This window comes from Marmota flaviventris, chromosome 1, assembly GCF_047511675.1.
Source record: "Marmota flaviventris isolate mMarFla1 chromosome 1, mMarFla1.hap1, whole genome shotgun sequence".
NCBI lineage: Eukaryota > Metazoa > Chordata > Mammalia > Rodentia > Sciuridae > Marmota > Marmota flaviventris.
The window spans coordinates 195,976,049-195,996,462 of NC_092498.1; the positions used below are offsets into that span (position 1 = coordinate 195,976,049).

General features: G+C 45.4%; 1 protein-coding gene across 1 annotated transcript in view; it reads left to right on the forward strand.

Annotated features, from left to right (window-relative positions):
- Positions 1–20,414, forward strand: part of Itga9 (integrin subunit alpha 9) — a 319,107-nt gene that overhangs the window by 53,447 nt on the left and 245,246 nt on the right. Inside the window, exons 8-13 of the mRNA XM_027932436.2 lie at positions 1,212–1,280; positions 5,911–6,048; positions 9,537–9,642; positions 10,825–10,919; positions 14,538–14,628; positions 17,041–17,086. Coding sequence (XP_027788237.2) covers positions 1,212–1,280; positions 5,911–6,048; positions 9,537–9,642; positions 10,825–10,919; positions 14,538–14,628; positions 17,041–17,086 — 545 coding nt within the window. The remainder of the gene's footprint in view (positions 1–1,211; positions 1,281–5,910; positions 6,049–9,536; positions 9,643–10,824; positions 10,920–14,537; positions 14,629–17,040; positions 17,087–20,414) is intronic.

Genomic DNA, 20,414 nt, shown 5'->3' on the forward strand with positions numbered 1-20,414 from the left:
AAGGAATCATGCACATGAACTTTGATAACTTCAAGTCTGAGTCACATGAATTCCTCTTCACGGTGGAGGGAAGAGCACTTAGAGCTGTCTCCGCCTCAATGGCGTCTTCCGGGGAGGAACTGTCTGTCACTAGGCTTCTCTGCCAGGCGGTAAAATTGCTTACCTCCTGGTTCACAGATACCTTTGTGCTGATGACAGCGACTTTCTTGTCTCAGTAATTGCAGAAAACTTGCTTTGGTTGTATTGTTTCTCCTTCAGATGACAGGGATGTTGCATGGTCCCTGTCAGGTCTGAAGGCAAGGATGGTTATTTACAACTGAAAGCGCCAGAAAGGAGTCCTGGATCTACTTAACAAAAAAAAAAAAAAAAAAATAGAAAATGCTTCTTTCAATTGCTTGACCTGAGAGTCACTGGGGAAATTGGTTGTAGTGAACAGAGTTGCTCATTATCTCACATGCCCAGGGACCAGGGCTCATGCAGAATTGCTCTCCAAGGACCCCAAAACAGACCTCTGGCCTTCAGGATTTTGATATCCATTTCCCATGTTGGGGTGCAAAAGCCTTCACACTAATGTGGCAGTTCCTTACCCAGGGGAGAGACCCTACCCTGTGTCTCATGAGATAATCTTTCCATAAGATGTAACTTGAAAAAGAAGTTCATATTTGGGTACACTTAGAAAGTTAAATGTCAGTGAGATTCATTGTTATTTAAATCCCCATGCTAAAGGCTCTAAGACATTACACAATGCAGGAATTTAATATTTAATGCTTAACTCTGCATTTTCTAGCCTAAACTCATATTTACCCACATAGACTTTATGGCACTTATATTATGTGGAATCACTTTGGAGAATAACTTTGGCTAAAATGCTCTTTCATCCCTTTGTCTTATACCTGTTAAAGGTGTATCTAAGGGGATTGAAGGACCATTTTCAGGCAGAAAAGACTTTTTTCCTGAGTGTTGTTTACTAGTAATTTGGGTATTCCTTGGTCCTATCAGACGTGGCTGTTCCAGATCAGTGCCGGTGACACTTTTGTCTCAGGTAAACACTTTTTGGACAGAATTGGTTAGACAAGAGCTTGTGGTGGTGTCTTCATTGTCATCAGCTGATTTAAACACAGCTACGGTGTGACTGCCTCCCAGGAAGATGCTGGTCAATATCGTTGGTCATTGCTTCATCCTAACTCCATTTTTTTTTTTTTATTCCTTAGGTTTATATTTTTAGAGTGGACCGAAGATCAGGCACCTTGATTAAGATTTTTCAGGCATCAGGTAAAAAGGTGAGGTTCTTGGTGTAAGTGACTATTTTGTTTGTTTGAGAGATTAGATCATGTGGGAACAGGTTCCTTTTAGATAATCCGCTAACGGCCCTGCCTGAGCCCTATGCTTACATGACAGCTCTGCTTGTGTGTTGGTGCCTTTACTTTCTCAGTCGTGTGTGTGACCTGTAGGCTTTAGGGGATTCATGCTCATTTTAGGAACTGTCATGCAGCAAGATGAGTTTATACACACACAGCGTTTTAAAAGGTTGCTGCAGTCTAGACACTTGTCCAAGTGCTGCCTGCTCCATCTCTGCCTTTCTCCACCTCTCACCTTAGCCCTCCTCCATCTGCCTCTCATCTACGCCTCCAGAGAGGTCAGGTACAACTGAGTCATTGCTTGCATCCTAACTAGATTATTTTCTCACTTTTTAGGTTTAGGTAGCAAACCCATTAGACACCAGTGATCCTGTTTAAAGGGTGCAGGAGGACAAATTCTGCTCAGTGTCTCTCACACCAGCCTGAGGCTGCCCCCTCTTCCTGCACCCTCTGCCCTCCTCTGTCTGCACCCTCTGCCCTCCTCTGTCAATGCGGGGAGAACCGTTGTCATACAAAGAAAACCCAGACATCATCCAGTTCTTCTTGGAACCTTGATATAGAAGTAGCTCAGGAAGCTGCCTGACCAGAGTCCTGGAGAAGGCTCATCTGCATATGTTGCTCCCATCCTGTCCCTGGTCCTCTGTTTCCTACAGGATTCCCTTGTACTGCAGCATAGTAAATGAAGCTGGTTGGAAAGGCTTCTGACTCATAAGCTCTGCTCCTCTGCAGGCTTCTCAGCTCTGCACAGCTGTGCATGGCTTAAGGCGAGTAGGATGGTTTGGCTGAGACTGGCTTCTCTAGGGGGTGCAGTTAAGGCTGGGGGGGGGGGTGTGTGGTGTAATTTGGAGGCCTCACTGGGCTTTTGGGAAGACGCACAGCAGGCCTGGGATGTAGGGAGGGAGACTCTAGGAGACGGGAGAATGCCAAAAGGTGATTTTACTTAACATTATCCTGAAATGAGGGGGAAAATGATCATTTCCTTCTTGAGCCACATGCCTCTGGCCCCAGTTCTGTTCCCTGTTGTTAAGTGAAACTTGCTGAATGACAGCCTGGGATCATTTCATGCTATTCTGGTGTAAACCATATTCTGAGATCTAAAAATCTCACAAGTAGGCCTTTTTATTTTTCTTTCCGTTTAAAATTAATTATTCTAATTTGTTATACATAACAGCAGAATGTATTTTGATTCATAGTACACAAATGGAGCACGATTTTTCATTTTTCTGGCTGTACAAAAAGTAGAGTTGCACCATTCCTGTCTTGAGACATGTACCTAGGGTAATGATGTCCATCTCGTTCCACCAGTAGGCCTTTTTCCTTTTTTTTTTTTTTTTTTTTTTTTTGAGATGGGGGTCTCACTACCTTCCCCAGGCTGACCTCCAACTCCTGGGCTCAGGTGATCTTCCTGCCTCAGCCTTCTGAGTGGTTGAGACTGAAATTGCACACCACTGCAATTCTAACAACCTTAATAAGCACACTTAGTATATAGTTGTCATAACCTTTAAAATAAAAAAAATGCAGTATCTAACTTGGTTTTGCATTTTTTCCTCAGAATGATTCTTTATTCCCCTGAGATCCACACTGACTTGTGGTGTTTTAACATTTCCAAAACCCCAGAGGCAACAGCATTGAAAAGGAACTAGTGTGCTATTCTGCAGAAAAGACTTTCCAACCACCCCTAAAGTTAGAAAAGAAATAGCTCCATACCACTGTGGATCAAAACAGCCCCAACAAGCATGGTGGGTGTGAATACTACTAAGCCTAACATTTTTAGATCTTTCTCCAAAAAAACCTCCCCATGAATGGGTGTGTGTGTGTGTGTGTGTGTCTACTGTACAAACTGTCCCCTCCCCTTAAAGGTACTGGGTTTGAAAGCATAAAATTATTTCTGAGAATCTTTCTGTTCGGTTGTGGCTGTGCCTCCTGGTATCTTCCTCTTCCATTCTCTGCCCAGCACAGGGGCTCCATTCATGCCTGGGGTCCTGGTGTATGTCATGGCCTAATTAGCAATTGATTGTATCCCCTCTCCTTGAAAACCTCCCAGTTTGGATGATAACTTCAATGGCCACCCACCTGTTCCCAGATGTTGGTCAGGTTATGAGGGGTAGAGGTAAGAAGGCTCAGGGAAATCTTTCAGAACTTTTCCTTGTCCAAACTTAGAACTTAATGCCATCTGGTTCCAAAAGAGACATGCCTGATTGTGACAAGATAAATTATAGATTCCCTGATTGTGACAAGATACGTTAGGTTCCCCACTTCAGGGACAGAAGCGTCCAGATGTTTACCCTCCAGGCCCCCAGCTGCATAGCCATCTGCCTCATCTTTCCAGAACCTTTGCCCCACTCTGTATTTTCTCCTTATCCGGCCTCACCCTCCTGGCTCTGTGGCTTTCCCTTTCTTCTGCCAATTTCTCCAGCTTGCTTTACACGCCTCATCAGCCTTCTGATTTTGAAATAGGCCCTTACCTCTCTTTCTGCATCTTATTCTGCTTTTTTTTGCCTGAAGAAATGTGATATTCCTGTTTCTCTGACTTCTCCATTATCTCCTAGGGAGAGGACATGATCCCCAGGCTTTCCAAGGGTGCTTTGGCTTTACCCCTGTGCCACACCCAGAGAGGAGAGTTCCCCCTCAGTCCCCAGTCACTCCAGTTTTTATTTGCCTAGAATTTGGTCAGGTTGTTTTGTATCCCGTTAGGAAGAAAAAAAAAAATGAAAAACAGATTCTGGTCTCTATGGATTAATATCCCACAAATAGTGCACATAAGAAATGATAAATATGTGTGCAATTTAGATGTTAACACAAATGCACGCCCCTGTACTTGCAGATTGATGGAGAGGTGGAGTCAAGGATTGCTCACCCCAAAGCCTGTCATAGCTGTGTTGATGTCCTATTGAATTAACTGGAGATGTGTTTGCATTTCAAAACTGAGATAGGAAACTTCACCTACAGGGATTTCTGATCTAACATCCATGAAGATGCCAAGTTAAATAGCCCACTGGAATGAAGCAAGCAGTTCCCCTGGGGCTCAGCCAGAGAGAGCAGCCCTTGGCTCTGATCTTCCTGGCCTTGCCTGTGCCTTACCAGTTTCTTCTACTAAAGCTCAGCTGGGGAGATTGGAGAGGCTGTTGGATTAGTGACTGGTAACTTGGTTTCTATCCTCCCCATCCTCCTCAAATCTTTCCAATGTCCTCCTCCCTGGAGAGTGGGGCGATTGGCTTTGTCCCAGGAATGGGAAAGGTTTGAGTGGCTTCCTCAAAGCCCTCCAGGGCCAGCGTTAGCTGCAGGAAGTAGACTGGAGTGCTCCCACCTCTCTGCACCTCCCCTGAGTGGATTGACGACAACTCCGACAGCCAGAGAAAGTGCTCCTCAGCTCAGCAGAGCCAGAGCCCTGTCCTTTATTTTAAAAGGACATACTTTTTTTAAAAAAAGTTATAAGTTAGCTGTCTCTAGAAGGGTTACAGCCTGCACACGTTTTTATTTGGCCTGTACAGTATTCATTTATCATTTTTAATACAAATAAATTGTCAGCATTTATAAAACAGGTCCTTCAAATAAAGTTTTGAATTTTGGGAAAATGGGATGCAGTCCTGTGGGCCCCAGCCTGCCGCAGTCTCCTCTACTTCCTGTTGTTCTCAGACACTGAGGACAATTGTCCCTTGCCACCTGTAAGCACACTGTTCTATCACCTGCCTGGATCCCAGTGGTGTTTGGGTTTGAGACTCTGGATTTAAAACCACAGGTACTGGATGAATTATGCCTGAGGGAAGCTGGTGCTGTGCCCTCATCCAACAGGCTTTGAGTTGTACCTTTTTCTGTCTCTTCAGATCATTCCTTCCTGACCAGTCTCTAGTATGCACAGCAATGGGGTGGAATGGGGGGAGGATAACCCATTTTCCCCTGTAACAATCATTTTTTTAGGTGGGGGGTGGGTACTAGGGATTGAATTCAGGGGTACTCAACCACTGAGCCACATCCCCAGCCCTATTTTGTATTTTTATTTAGAGACAGGGTCTCACTGAGTTGCTTCGCATCTTGCTTTTGCTGAGGCTGGCTTTGAACTCGCAATCCTTCTGCCTCAGCCTCCTGAGCCGCTGGAATTAGTAGGCATGCACGCACCACCAGGCCCGGCCTGTAACAATCATTTCACGTCCATCTCATGTTGTGAAATTCCATACTCCTGCTAGCTTGCCTTGTCAAATGTCTGATAGTGGGCACTTTTTCCTGGTTGTAACCTGTATTTGCAACCTCAGCTTGATTTAAAGAAATAGTGCTACATCCTCCAGGGACTGGCCTCTTAGCCTTCCCTGAATGGGGCTCCAGGACAGGACAGGGGCCTGCTGAGCCTGTGAGCTTTGGTGTCCTGAGGCTCAGAAGGCCCCGGGGAGCCAGCCTTCCCTGTTGGCCTAGGCATCCTGCCTCATGGGCAGCACAGCCAGCACTGCCTCTGAGGGGCTGGGAGCAGACGTTTCAAAGCCAACAGGCCAGAGGAGAGCGAGGGCCTCGTGTGTGAGGGCGGACACTGAATGCTCTGTTGCGATCGACTTGGTTACAGATGGGCTCTTACTTCGGCTCCTCCTTATGCGCAGTTGACCTGAACGGGGACGGCCTCTCTGACCTGCTGGTGGGGGCCCCCATGTTTTCTGAGATCAGAGACGAGGGGCAGGTCACCGTCTACATCAACAAAGGAAACGTGAGTATGGTGCTGGGCAAGGTGGGGGGTGGGGAAGTGGCTGAGCACCCTCTGGGCATGCACTGGGCCATTTCCCAGGAGGTGTAAAGACTTAATTCCTGCCTTGAAGAAGCTTAATGGTCCATTAATGGAGAATCTTGTACAGTGTTATAACTGCAAACATGTGGGGGCCAGGAAGACTATGAAGTGCTGACTCTCTACTAGGGACTATTTTTCCTTATTTCCCATGAGTGATTTCAATGCAACATACACATGATGTCCAGGGTTCTCATTTTTTCAGATGAAACGTTGAGGCCCAGAGAGGTTAAATCACATGCCCCAAATCTCACACCTAAGTCGTGGTGAGGCTAGGATTCAAACCTTGGTCAGCTGGCTTCAGAGCTGCCATGTTTTCTCTCTAGGTTATGCTGCCTTTCTGAGAGTGTATATAGACATGTGCTCTGGGGAAGCAGTGGCCCTGATAGCTGGGAGGAATCTAGAGGAAAGAGGCAGACAGGCTGGGCTCGGGCAGAACTCCCAGCAGAGGACTGGGCAAGTGGGTTGAGGTGTGAGGCGGAAGGGCCCCTAATTCATGGTGGAGGCTGATGACGTGGCCTCTGGCTGTAATCATGATGTCCCATATTGTGCAAAACCGTGAAAGGGATGGGACAGATTCAGAAAATGCTTCTGTCCCTCTGTAGCCAAGGGAAGGTGGGTGGGTGGAGGGCCCATGAGAGAGCGGCATCTCGGGATCTAGAATTAGCGTTCAACGAGAAGGAAAGGGTTCAATAAACGCATTGTTGTCCCACGCCTTAGGTAGCATGACAAAATACTTAGTGTTTTAAAAAGCCAGGATGAAGGCTGGGGCTCAGTGACAGAGTGCTTTCCTAGCACGTTTAAGGTACTGGGTTCGATCCTTAGGACCATATAAAAATTAGAGGGGGAAAAAAAAGGCATTTGGTTCATCTACAACTACAAAAATATTTTTTTAAATAGTGAAAATTATTATATGTACAAATAACCTTAACATATGTGGTACACAGAGAATGTTCATAACAAATCTCTGGGTGGTGATGCTTGGGTAGATTTTGTTTTTTATCCAAATGGCGACATTGCAATCTTTCAAAATAGAAAATCTGCTGGGCATGATGGCACACACCTGTAATCCCAGAGTCTCGGGAGGCTGAGGTAAGAGAATAACGAGTTCAAAGCCTCAGCAATTGGTGAGGCCCTGTCTCTAAATAAAATACAAAAAGGGGCTTGGTGGTTAAGTGTCCCTGAGTGCAATCCATGGTACATGCCTCCTGCAAAAAAACAAAAACAAAAAACAATAAAAAAAAGAGTGTACTATAAAGCAGTGGCCAAGATGGTAGTGCTGGGAGAGGGTGGTGTTTAACTTTCATCAGGTGAGCAGATGCCAGGTGGAAGGGCCAGCAGGGGGAGGAGAGCCAGGGGATGTTAAGCCTTGCGCTGCCTGTGATATTTGCAGACTTCTGGGGAAAGTGGATCTAAAACCTGGGTGGGAAGATGCTCTCAGCACTGCAGCCCCACTGACATTCTGGGAGGGAGAGCAGAGAGGATTGACGTGATTCTGTAGGTGAGAGCAGTGGGCACTTTGTGGCTGCTAATGTATTTGCAGGAGGCAATCATTTGCATGGATTTTAAGCCCAACAGCTTGACTGTGTGTCCAGAGGAGCAGGTGCATTTTTTTGTTTTGTTTTGTTACCACGGATAGGACCCAGGGGTCTAAACCACGGAGCCACATCCCCAGCCCTTTCTTATATTTTATTTAGAGACAAGGTCTTGCTAAGTTGCTGAGGCTGATTTTTGAACTCCAGGTCCTCCTGTCTCGGCCTCCTGGGCCACTGGAATTACAGGTGTGTGCCACCATGCCTGGCAAGGAGGTGGGATCTTGGAGCATGATAATCCCCCCTAGACTTCCTCTGGGCATGTCACAACCACGTGTGTCCTTGCCCCCCAACTTTCCTCACCCAATATGCCTGAATGTTGTAGGTTACCCTATTACTTCTGTTCAACCTTATGCCATTTGATTCGTGACTATAAAGCAGTATGGAAAAGTGAAAAAAATGATAGGCCTGAGTTTGAATCTTGGTTTTTGTCAGTTCCTAGCTGGTGACATGAACAGGTGGCTTATAATTGGCACCTCAATTTTCTTCATCTGTGAAAGGGGAAAGGACCTCAGGTCTGAATGAGGAGATGGACAGACAATGCTTGGTACATAGAAGGAATCGCCTGCTGGTGTCTTTCCTCTTCCCCATCACATGACTAGGAAGAAGTCACATGCAGTTGGTCCTCTATATCTGTGGGTTTTGCATTCTTAAACTGTAGATTGAAAGTATATGCACAAAAAATTGTATTGACCATGTACAGACTTTCTTCTTGTCATTATTCCCTGAATGATACAGTGCAGCAACTATTTGCATAGCATTAACATTGCATTAGATCTTATAAGTACTCTAGAAATAATTTAAAGTACACAGGAGAGTGTGCACAGGTCATATGCAAATACCAAGCCAGTTTGTATAAAGAACTTGAACATCTGCAAATTTTAGAATTAAAGGGGTCCTGGCACCAATACCCCACAGATACTGAGTGACAACTCTTTTGTGTTTTGGGGTGGGGGTTTCACTGACTCAAGAAATCATCACATCTTTATTTCCAGATTGCAGGGTGTGTTTACAGGGAAGGAGATTTTTGTCAAGACAAAAGCCAGACACTCGTGGGATGGTTTGTGGGTATATGGTGTGTCCCAAAATGCCTCTACAATAGGGAAGGTTTAAATATTCTTATGCCTTTAAACCTAATATCGCGTTTTAACCTTCTGGTATTCACATTTCAATGATTTGGGGTGGGGAGAGGGTATTTTTAGATGGCTTTTATTGCCACCATACACCCCTGACCACTTTCTCTCTGTTAATGGTTGCTCAGAATTTCATTCCTGAGCCATGAGAGACAGCATGGTTAGTTAGGTATCTTACCACCTCAGCCCCCTGACCAGGAACTACTAGGTTCCTGGATTTTCTGAACTATGACCCCCTCCATTGAGATTGCTAATAACGTGCGTCTTACAAAACAGCGATATGAACTGGTACCAAAAGGCACAGGAGAAAACAAACAGAAGAATGTTTACCCCTTGAAAACAACTTTGAGGAAATTGTTATGTCCTAGGAAAGGCTGAGGGGTTACTGTGGGGACAGGAAGGCAGGTGGCTTGCTGGTTGGTCTGTGGAGCGATAGGATGGGAAGGTGTAGTCATTGTCAACGTGATAGTCCCCTGGCCTCTAGAATGTATCTTGGGCTCTGGGAGACCCTCCTGCTGCACAGGTGAAGGACTCATTTTGCCCCCAGAAGAGAGGAGTTTGTGTTCCTGTGATTCTTCCCAGGTGTTTCCTGCTGATGGGTGTTCTGTTAGGAGGGTCGCCCTCTGAGCCCTGTGTTTTTATTGTTTTCTTTTTTTCATCCCACTTTTTCCTCCATCCTGTTTCCCAGGGAGCCCTGGAGGAGCAGCTGACCCTGAATGGGGATGGTGCTTACAATGCACACTTTGGGGAGAGCATTGCCAGCCTGGACGATCTTGATGATGACGGGTTCCCAGGTGAGTGAGGTCACACTGGGCCGTAGAGCCCCTCCAGGTATAGCCGACTTTCCTCTGTCAGAGTGGCAGCCTGCCCTCCACTGTCCATCTGTAGCGAGACTCTCCAGGACCTCCTGGCTGTCCCTGCAGGCCCATGGAAGTTCTGAGGGAAGAAAGCACAACTCCTAGAGGTGTTCTCCACGTAGACACTCAGAGCCAAGTGCTGAGCCCACTGCGGGTTTGCTTCTGGATAATCCTTTCTCCAGCTAAGGGCTCTGCTATGTGTTTGCAGGGGAAGCGAACCTTGGGATGGGTCCACTGGGGGCTTCTCATAGTAGATAAGCGTGTCTTAGCTTCCTCTGCTGCAAACTCTTGTTGTTTTTGAGTCTCAGATGCTTCAGGCTGCTCTGCCATGAAGCATCTGAGACTCAAGTAAGCAAGGAAATTTCCCCTGATAATGGTGGTGAGTGTGCGAGTGTGTGTATGTTGCAGGGATGGAGATATGCAGACCTGATGTTCTGCTTGGACAGCAATATCCTCCACAGCCTCTGGTCTGTTTTAATACCTCTTTTCTGCACCGTGGACACAGTATGTCCCAGGGCTGGGGTACAGCTCTTATGTGGGCCAGATGACCTTTGATGCCTCATGCCACTGACTACTGAGGGTTTCATTCAGAGAGACCCAGCAACTCTCACTCAAGGTCTTGGGGCTGCATGTCCCTCACCCTTGACCTCACTTCTGTAGACACATGACTTCTGTTAAGAAGCCATGAGAAAAAGGTAAGTAAGAAAGATTGGGATTTGTTCCAGGAGTTATCAGTTTGTGAGAGTAATGTTGAGAGAGAGTGTGTGTGTGTGTGTGTGTGTGTGTGTGTGTGTGTTGAATGCCATTCCACATATTTATCTAGGAATTGAGTTGCCTTTTCCCATTGGCAGTGGAATTCCCCTTGGACAGAGATTAGGATAGGAAGTTTACGTTTAAACTTTTTTTTTTTTTTTTTGAGTACTTCAGCCCTTTTTCTTATGAGGATGAGGTAGAAACTGACCTAAGACTAGGTGCCTAATTGAATGCTTGAATAATCAACAGCCAAAAATTCCTGGCTGAGGTCTCAGATGTGATAAGGAGAATTAGGGAAGCCACACTGAATGTTATTCCATGTGGCTTTTCTAACCCGTGTCTTTTTTTTTTTTTTAATCCCCCCAGATGTGGCAGTTGGCGCACCCAAAGAAGATGACTTCGCAGGGGCCGTCTATATCTATCATGGGGATGCTGGTGGGATAGTCCCCCAGTACTCAAAGGTAATTGGTGTGAGAGTGATATGGTAACTGTTGATACGTTCATTCCACAAACGTGTATGAAACCCTCATTATGCCCCAGGTCCTGGGGGTACAAATGAAAACACATCTGTCTTGGCTTCAGACTGCCCACCCTCTAGTGGAAGAGAAAAATATTTGATATTGCTATATTAAGTGCAGAAAAGTATTCATAGATCCCGAGTTTGCTCACATTCAGGGATACATTCTGCCTATAAAAAGTCATATCCAAATTCTTATCCAGAGTTAGACCTACTTAAGAGAGAGAAACTTAGTTTTTTGGCGACTCTTTTGTCAACTATCTCTGTGCTGCCAAGCCTTGGGGATATGTTTTAAAATACAATCTAGAGAGAGTGAGTGATTCAGAGGAGGTCCTGGAAGTTTTTATGGGCTGTTGTCACAATTGGCATGAGAACTAGGAGCTAGTCAGAGCTCTGGCCTCACACCCTAGACGCGGGAACGTGGAAGTGGCGAGTTCTGTTTTTCGCCGTATCAGCTTGGTGTTTAATCTTGCTGATGGCATCAAGCCCAGCCTATGGGAAAAAAGGAAGTCACGCTCTTGACAGCACAGTCAGGATATTTGTGGATGTGTGTAGAGGGGCATTGGTTTGTGTCTTTGTCCCAGTGGAGCAGTGACAGAGATAGAGCACACATTGAGAAACTTCCTATCTGTGAATACTTATTACTGAATATTTACATGCTATGTACTTTCTTTTCATGTTTATATGTGTAGATTAAGAGGCAGTATGTAAATATAAGTACAGTTGATACATTCGTAATTGTTCTAAAACAGGTATAAGTTTGGGGTGGTGGGTTTGTGGCCAGCTGAACCCTGTGTTCCCTCTCTGCTGGCCTCCTGCTTAGTTAGGTGACCTGCCTGTGACAGACAGGTGCTTAGGAAGGTGCTGGGACAGGAGGGACTGTCTCTGCCCTTTCCATACTATGATTCCTCCCAGCAACTATGCGAAGTAGGTGTCTTGATTATCCTTTGTTCTTTCATGAGGCAAATGTGACTCGGGGAAGGTGTTTTGCATGCCCAAGGTTGTAGGCGACAATGTGACCATTCACAGTTCACCATTTCTGACTCCCAAATGTTGATCATGACCACCATTCTCCACACTGGGAAAAGTCCCCTTCAAGGCAGCTTAGGAGGATGGCTTAGGAATATGGAAACTTATTTTGCCACGAGGCACGCTTATGCCAAGGAGCATCTAGCCACACAGATCATGCTCTTTTCATTAGAAATAAGTAATAATGGGAGCAAAAGACTCTCAGGTGATCTGGCTGACATGCTACAGGGAGAGGCTTTGGGAGCTGTGTGGAGGTCACATCTGTGCCCCAAGAGCTGCACTGATGTGGGTCAGGGATGCTGTTCCCAGTGTGACAAGGTGAAAGTCATCTAAGGAACCCTGTCCTCAGCAGAGGGTCAGGGTCATTCCCCAGGCATCCTCCTGGACCTGGGAGCCTAATCACACAGGGAGGCGACCTGTGGAGACCCCTGTTTCCCCTCCGCCCAGCATCCTGCAGTGTTTTGTTTGGTTGCTGGGTGGAATCCCTGCAGAAAGCTGCAGCATACATTTTGTGGTTAGCATGGAGCGTCTGTAGTAGGAAGCAGGGATCAGCAGCTGGACTGCCGGCCTTTGTCAGCACATGCTGGCTCCTTAGCCTTGACAGAGAAGTGGTTTGGAGCTTTTTTTTTTTTAAAAAAAGACACATACATCCCTCTGATTATACTTTCCTAATTTGCTAAAATGTATATGATAAGGTCAGTGATTTAAAAGGGTTAAAAAAATTCCTTAATGACGGATTCTTCCAGGCCCAGGTCCTGGACAGAGCCGGCATTGTGTGAAGGAACTAGAGGGAGAAATCAGAAACGAATCCGGGCAACAGGATCGCTTTTCTTTGGCCCAGATTGGTATTATTTCTGCTGGCTAAATTGTGAGATCGGGGCCTCCTCAACTTCTTCCACATTACTCTTTAGCGCATTCCTCTTTCTTGAGTTTATCCTGAAAAGTGTTGATTTTAAGATCCTTGTGTGCCTTTCTCGATTTGAGAGCCCTCGGGGCATGTCATGGCGGCTCCTCTGATCTTTTCTCTCGCCATAACGGACACTGCATATAAACCTGGTCAAGTGGAGGTTTTCCAAGGTTCCTGGTTTCCATTTAGGGTTATTAGCCCTGAGCAGACTTATCTTCCTGGCTTTATAGCATAATGGCCTGCAGATGTCTGCGGATAACTTAACCCTACGTCGCCACCCCCAAATGGACCACCCCTTCACTCTCCCCCTGGTCCCAGCCACAGCATACCTTAGAAATGCAAACCCAGGGTGAGCTACTACTAGCGTTGTTCTTGGCCTTTGGAGTCAAGATGGTCTGCTTCAAAGCATGGCTTTTAAGAGGTATGCAGACTCGCATGCATGTTTGTTCAGACAGCCCCGTTGCCTGTTTGCGAGAAGCCGTTCTTCGAGAGTGTTGCCTATAGTGCTGCCGTACTGTTCCTGCAATGCTCTCATGTTTCCTGTGGGATGGCTTAACTGAAGGTGGCAAGCAGCCCTCCCGGATCATTTCTGGGAGGGTTATTGGCAGTTATCAGCTGCTGGAGAGTGGGGATATCCTCATCTCCTTCTATAGTTCCTGTGGAAACTCCCCCTGCACACACTCATGATTTCTCTGCAGGATGACTTGGTGAGAAGGGAAAGGAAGGAAAGGCGGTGTGAGCCCCTGGTATCCACAAACCTGGTCCCATTGTGGATTTTGCTATGACACATGAAAACTAAGCGTGTCTCTTGTCATCCACAATGTGGGTATCGGGAGGTGAGCCTCCCCAGGGAGACTGGATCCAGGGAAGGAGAGGCTGGTCAGGTCCCAGAAGATGGGATTTTCTGATTGAGGAAGTTTGGTGTCCTGTGAGGAACCATGCCACACAATCGATCATCAGTACACAGCTCTGGTGTGAGGCGGGCTGGTTGTACCACAAGTATTCTTGATTCACGTGATGATAAGCACAGGTGCTAACATGTCCTGTGGTGGTGGACTTGTGAACCTAGTTTACTAGACAAAGCTGTTTAATCCTGTCTGTGAAGCTTGGGAGACTGTAGACCTCCTGGGGTGGTTTCCACGTGGCCATCTTTCCAGCGAGATGGGTTAATTATCTGGCCATTTAGGGAAGAGACCATTATTGGGTGCATCTTGGGGGGAAGTGTTATCTGGCAACTATTTGGGTAGAAAGGAGGGAAATATGCTATTCCTATTTCAGCCAGGTATACCCAAGTCAAAAGGAAACAGAACCTGTTAGAAATGGAAGTTTCATCCGTCGTGTTAACTTTACATGTCAAACTATTGCGCTGGTGTAGGCGGATTTTTTTTTTTTTAAGCAAAATTTCAGAATGATGACTTTTGGCCAAGGCAAATAATAAAGCAGTGTGTGGTCTTCAACAGCCTACCAGAGACCCCCTACCTGATCAAATTCGGGCTGTGATTTTTTTTTTTTTCCTTTTCAACCTAATACCAGGTTCCCTGGGGAAGCTGGGTTCAAGGAATCCCAGGTTCTTGTATGTGACTCTGCTTCTTTCCGGTGACTCCATTTCCCTGTTATCTGTTTTAGAAACTGTCTGGGAGGAAGATTAACCCTGTTCTGCGGATGTTTGGGCAGTCCATATCTGGAGGCATTGATATGGATGGAAATGGCTATCCGGGTAAGCTGTTTTTCTTTAAAAACACATGAGATGAAGATTCATGAAATAGAATAATTGTCACTTTGGACAGCCGTTGTTGCATCCATTTGGGATTAGGACAATTCACACAGTAGAATGGGGTCTTTTGCTTAGTATTTGATTTTAAGGTTAAAAATAGTGTTGAAGGGTTTTTTTTTTTTTTCGAGTTTTAAAATGATTGACAGGGTTAAGTAGCAGGTAGGTGGATTTTTTAGTGATTTCTGTGGTAGCAGTTCTAATGAAGAAAAAAGAAAGCATTGTCCACATTTATAATGCTATATAATGAAACCTCATTTTCCAAAAATATTTGACCATATTCAGAGATGTCTCATTTTTGAGAGGGAAAAGGAGCATGCACCTCCCCATACACACAAAAGAAAATTACTGAAAGATTTGGATAAGAAGAAAACCATGTTGTTCTGTTGATGGAGAGCAGACCTTCACTGTTCAAGGCTGGCTGGCTGGTGTTCTAGGTTAATTGGTGTGTTGTAGTGGTTGAGGCTAATTGAATAAAAATTACAGTTTCAAAACCCACCCCAAGTGATACCTGGTTTAGGTCAAGTGGTTCTTTGCATGTTTGAAGATGAGGACGTGCAGACAAGAATTTGAAAATATCCAAAGTCGTCATGAAGTGCTGAAAACACTTCCCCAAATATATACTCATCTTTTGAGAAAAATATTTTTCTCTTCAAATCTGTGCAAACTAATGCCATCCTGAATGAGGATGCCTATTTTTGTACAAATGGGAGTTTTGAATGTCCTTGAGACTACAGAGCCGAGAGGAGTAGTAATAGAGAGGAGTTAGTGTGGAAACTTTGGCCCCAAGATAGACCCTCCTGGATCATCTTTTTTTTGTTTGTCTTTAAGTTTAGGAAAGTGGTGGTTCTTGTTACGGGTGATCTAAGGTCAACCTCAGATATCTCATATGGGTTGAACATTTCAAGATAGGCAGAATGCTGCCATATCCAATGGCCATCTCAGTGATGTCATAGGGATAGGGAGGACGGGAGGGGGTATTTCCCCACTTTATAGTTAGCATCTGTCTCAGAGGGGGTTGGGGACTGACCGGAGCCTGCAGCAATGGGCGGGACTCAGATCTCCCGCGTTGCTTTGCTGCTTCTCTATAAATGCATGATGGTAAGCAGATGTGGTCACATTTCACAATGGATCTGAACGACTTTTTCGAGTTTTTCTTAAGAGGAATGACAAATTTGTCATGTTCTTTAATTTTCAAATACCAGTCTGCTAAAAAAAAAAAAAAAAAAGTTGAAGAACAACAAAATTAATAAATACACCCAAGGGCAGAAACATTAGGAACAATTTAATTCATGGATTTGCTGTGTTTTTCCTTAATGAGGGCGTGTACAGATGTTCTCTGTTTATGATGGGCAGATTTAGATTCCAGTTTAGACTCTTGGACTCAGAGGCTTGTTTCTATGAACTATGATGGAGCCCTAGGGCTAAGGGGGGGGTGGGGATGGGGGTGAGAAGGAAAGGCAGACAGCTATTGGATGAGTGAATACTTCCTAAATTAAAGTTATTTAGAAATAAATAAAAATTACTAACAGCAGGGGTGCTACTCAGTGGTAGCGTGCTTGCCTGGCATATGCAATGACCTGCATTTGATCCCCAGCATGGCAAAGGAAAAAGAGAACTCTTCTTGCACCACAAAACATGAATAGTTAAGCCAGTGTTTTGGTTTATAGTTTACCAAGTATTTTTATAAATTTTTAAATTTAGCATGTGTAATAGTAATATTTGACATGTGCGATAATTTTTCTCAAGTATTATAAAGTATTGACAGCTTTTGAAGATGGTCCTGCAAATAATGATTCTACACTCCACAAGACACAGGGACACACTGAGGTCACATAGAGTGAGGGTGAAAGGGGATTATTCCATGGTTCGGAGACCCTAGAGCATTTTCTAAGAGTTATTTAATTTAGGGTATCCCTCTCTTTAACTCGTCAATTAAAAAGTAAAAAAATCTGAGCTATATATGTAAATTGAAATATGTTAGTAACCACATTAGAGTTATAGACAAAATAAGTGAAGTTAATTTTTATAATGTTTAATCCCAAATGGCCAACATGTTATCATTTTAATACATAATCAACATAAAAGCCATTAATGAGTTAATTTTTTTTAAAAATTAGGATTTCAAAATCTGGTGTGCATTTTACTCTTAGAGCCCATCTCAATGCAGACACATTTTAAGGTCTTAATAGCCATATGTGGGTTGGCTGCCATTTGGGACAATGTGACTCTGATTCTTACAATCATTACATGGTGCAGACAATGGCAGTCAGAGGTGTCTGTTGCTGTCATGTGTCATGCCAGGGCCAGTGGGTGGCCTTCCATAAGTTTCTGACTACTGTGACTTCTTGTTTTCAGATGTCACTATTGGAGCCTTCATGTCCGACAGTGTGGTTCTTTTAAGGTGAGGTGCCTCACCCCTGCTCCTTGGGTGTGTTCTTCATGGGGAGGGGTGGGACTGGTGGGGGAGGCACAGTGTGTATTCACTGATGGGCAGCTTTTCCCTCTGCTGAATTTTTTTGGGGGCTGGGAGTGCTTAGTGGATGCAAATGTCTCATTCTTTTCCTCCAGCTGTTGGGCCTTGAGTGGCTTATAGGTGGGGGATGATAGCAGGATTTTTAGAGACCTAAACCTAGGGGCTGTTTCCTTGTGGTCATGAACAGCAATATAAATATTAATGATAAATATTATCATTTTTGATGGGTGCTATGATATTCAAAGGGCTGGGAAGTACTGTCCTTCCTACGTTTTATCTCTGTACCCAGCTTCTTTATATCAGTTAGCTCTCAACTTCCAGAGATCAGGGGCACTTCACTGTTTGGTGGCAGCAGAAGTGTGAGGACTGTGAGCTCAAGTTTAGTGCTCACTGAAGCCCATTGAGTCAGGATCTCTCCTTCAAAGACTGGTGTGTGGGGGGTGGTCGCCATCACCACCCATGAACCATCTCTAAGTATTTCTGTCTGTGTGAGTCAGAGGAGGCAGAATTACACTTTGGAGTGGGAGCCAACTCTTAGGTTTTGTTAGTAACCTCATGGCAGAACGTTCTAAAATAGACTGATAGGATCTTAGAACTGGAAAGGATCCCAGAGGCCACGTAGTTCCATGCTCCAGATACTTCTCATTCAGTCCTGCCTTCTCTGAGTCTCCCCCAGAGACACACACAGCCTCCTGAATGAGGTGCCATGGCTTAGGAACTTCTAAGGAAACAGTTGATCCCCAGGTAACTCTTAAATATTGCATTGTTAAAGAGGCAGAATGACCTTGAGGTTGAGTGTGACCTTGGGGACCAGGTGGCCTGGATTCAAACCTTGCCTGTGTCCTTAGAAAGGCAAGGTCCTGACCTTCTGCCTCAGGATGCTCGTCTGCAGAACAGGATGTTCTTGGCCAGAACTCCGTTAAATAGTGTAAAGTGCTCTTAGCAGTGCCTGGCCTCCTTCTCCCCAGGTTAGCAAATCTTATGATGTAAATTGGGTTAAATTCACCTCACTGAGGTTCTGCTTCCTGGTCTAGCATTTTCTGCACAGCAGCCCTTCAGTGTGTGAAGGTAACATTTATGTCCCCCAGGCAGGGATTCACGGAGATCAAACCTCCATGGTTCTTAATTCTCCATCTTGACTGGGTTTTTACTTTCTTTATCACTCTTTTCTCTGGGGTGATGATTTTCCTCTTGTGTAAGACAACTTTTGAGGCTCCAGATGATGGAGGAGATTAAACTTATGACTCATAGTTCTCACTCGCCTTCCTTGATATGTTCGTACTCTCTTCACCTCCTGAGCAGCCTGATCCCATTTGTTGAGATTGCTCTCAGATACACCATGACACGTTCCTTGGCTTCTCAGTTGAAAATAGGCCTTCTTGATCCTGGGAGCATCTGGCTTTAAGTTCCCTTCTGTAGGTTATTTTATCATCCTCCTTCCGTCTGTTGAATTTCTTTTGGGCTGGAGGTGCATGCGAGCTCCAAAGGGCTTTTCTTCCTTCATGAATGTTTTTTGTCTTCTACACTGATGTGAATGTTGAAGTGATTGCTTAGTGGACCTGAGATCTCAGAATCCAGCCCAGGGTGAGGGGTTGAGTCTGATGAGGTGAAACTTATTAGGGACAAATGTGAAATCCAGGGAGGAGAATGCCAGAGAGAGCACAGATCCAAGGAAGGAGTCTAAGAAAGGAACTTGAGAGCCCCAGCCTGGATGAGGAGCCCAGAGGCCAGGCCAGCTGTGGAGGAGCTCATGGGGATGTTGAGATCCCAGGAATTCTTTCACTTCTTTACTCAGCCCGTCATGTTGACCTGTTGAGATGCAACTACGCACATGTCAGATCCTGGGGATTCGGTAGAGAACTTGACAGACCTGGTCTAGCTCCTATACAAATAGGTAATAACTGCAACTAATGTTGGATGAATACCTACCATACGCCAGACGCTGTCTAAGCATTTTACATAAGGTCCTGCATCAAGTAACCGCTATTCATATTCAAAGACATGAATGCTTGGCTAGGTGACTTTGTCACTGCAAGTGTCAGAGCATATGCTTACGGAACCTATGACTCACTAGGTGATGCCATCTCCAGACCTCTACCGTACATGCGGTCTGCCATCCCCTGAAATGTTGCATGTGTCACGTGACTGGTATTTTCATTCTTTGTGGTCATTTTCTTCCGGTGTGGATGTATAATTTGCAAACAGTAAAATGTGCCAATTTGCGTGTATGGCTCGATGAGTTTTGACTAGTAGACACACCTGTATAACTGCTATCTCCCATCAAGATAAAGAGCATTTCATCACTACTTAGTTTCCTTGTGCTCTTTCTGATTATCCCATTCTCTTGATAGACAGCCAGGCACTCTTGTGACTTCTGTCCCCCTCGATCACTTTGGCCTGTTCTGGGATTTCACATAAATGGAATTAGAATGGGCTCTCGATTCCGGTTTCTTTAATGCAATGCGATGTTCTCAAGATTGTTCCGCGTTGGGCTGTGTTGATTGTGCTGGGATTTATTCACTTTTCTCTTGACAGAATATGCATTGACTCCCTGCTGCTTACCAGTTCCATGATATAGGTATGGTTATCATTCCCATTTTATGGGTAAAGAGATCAAGGGCATGCAGATTTTATTAACTTAAAAAAAAAAAAAAGTAATTACAGATGGTGTGCCATGAAGACAGCAAAGCAGGGTCACGAGGTCAAGGGCACTGGTTTTGGTTTCAGGAAGGGCTGAGTCCCGTTGGAGGTGACAGAAGCCAGTGGTTCTGTGGCTTTGGCAGCTTTGCAGGAGTGATGGGGCCTGAGCCAGATGGCTGTGGGTGGGTGAGGGAAGGAGAAGCTGAGAGCACAGAGCGACTCTTGACTGCCTCTCCAGGAGCTGGGCGGCTAAGGAGCAAATGGAATTGGCAGGTGGTTCGGAGAGGGTATTTTAAGGATGGCAGGAGTTAGGCCAAGGATATCTGTGAGAACTTTCCTCATGTCCTAAGGCCCTAACCCTCCTGGAAGGGAACAGAGGTGGTCAAGCTCAGCTGTATCCCCATTCATCTGAGCCCTGCTACCCTGACCCCATTCCTCCCTTGGGGCCTGGAGAGGTTGCTGTGGGTGGTTGGTGGGGGGTAAGGAAGGACAGGGCTGCTGGAGAGGGAATCTGGCACGCAGGCCGAGGGTGTGGGGGCCTCATCTTTTGGGTACCCTAGGATAGGAATAGAGTCAAGGGGAGGTTCAGCTTGAGATGAGGGTGAAGCTGAGGATG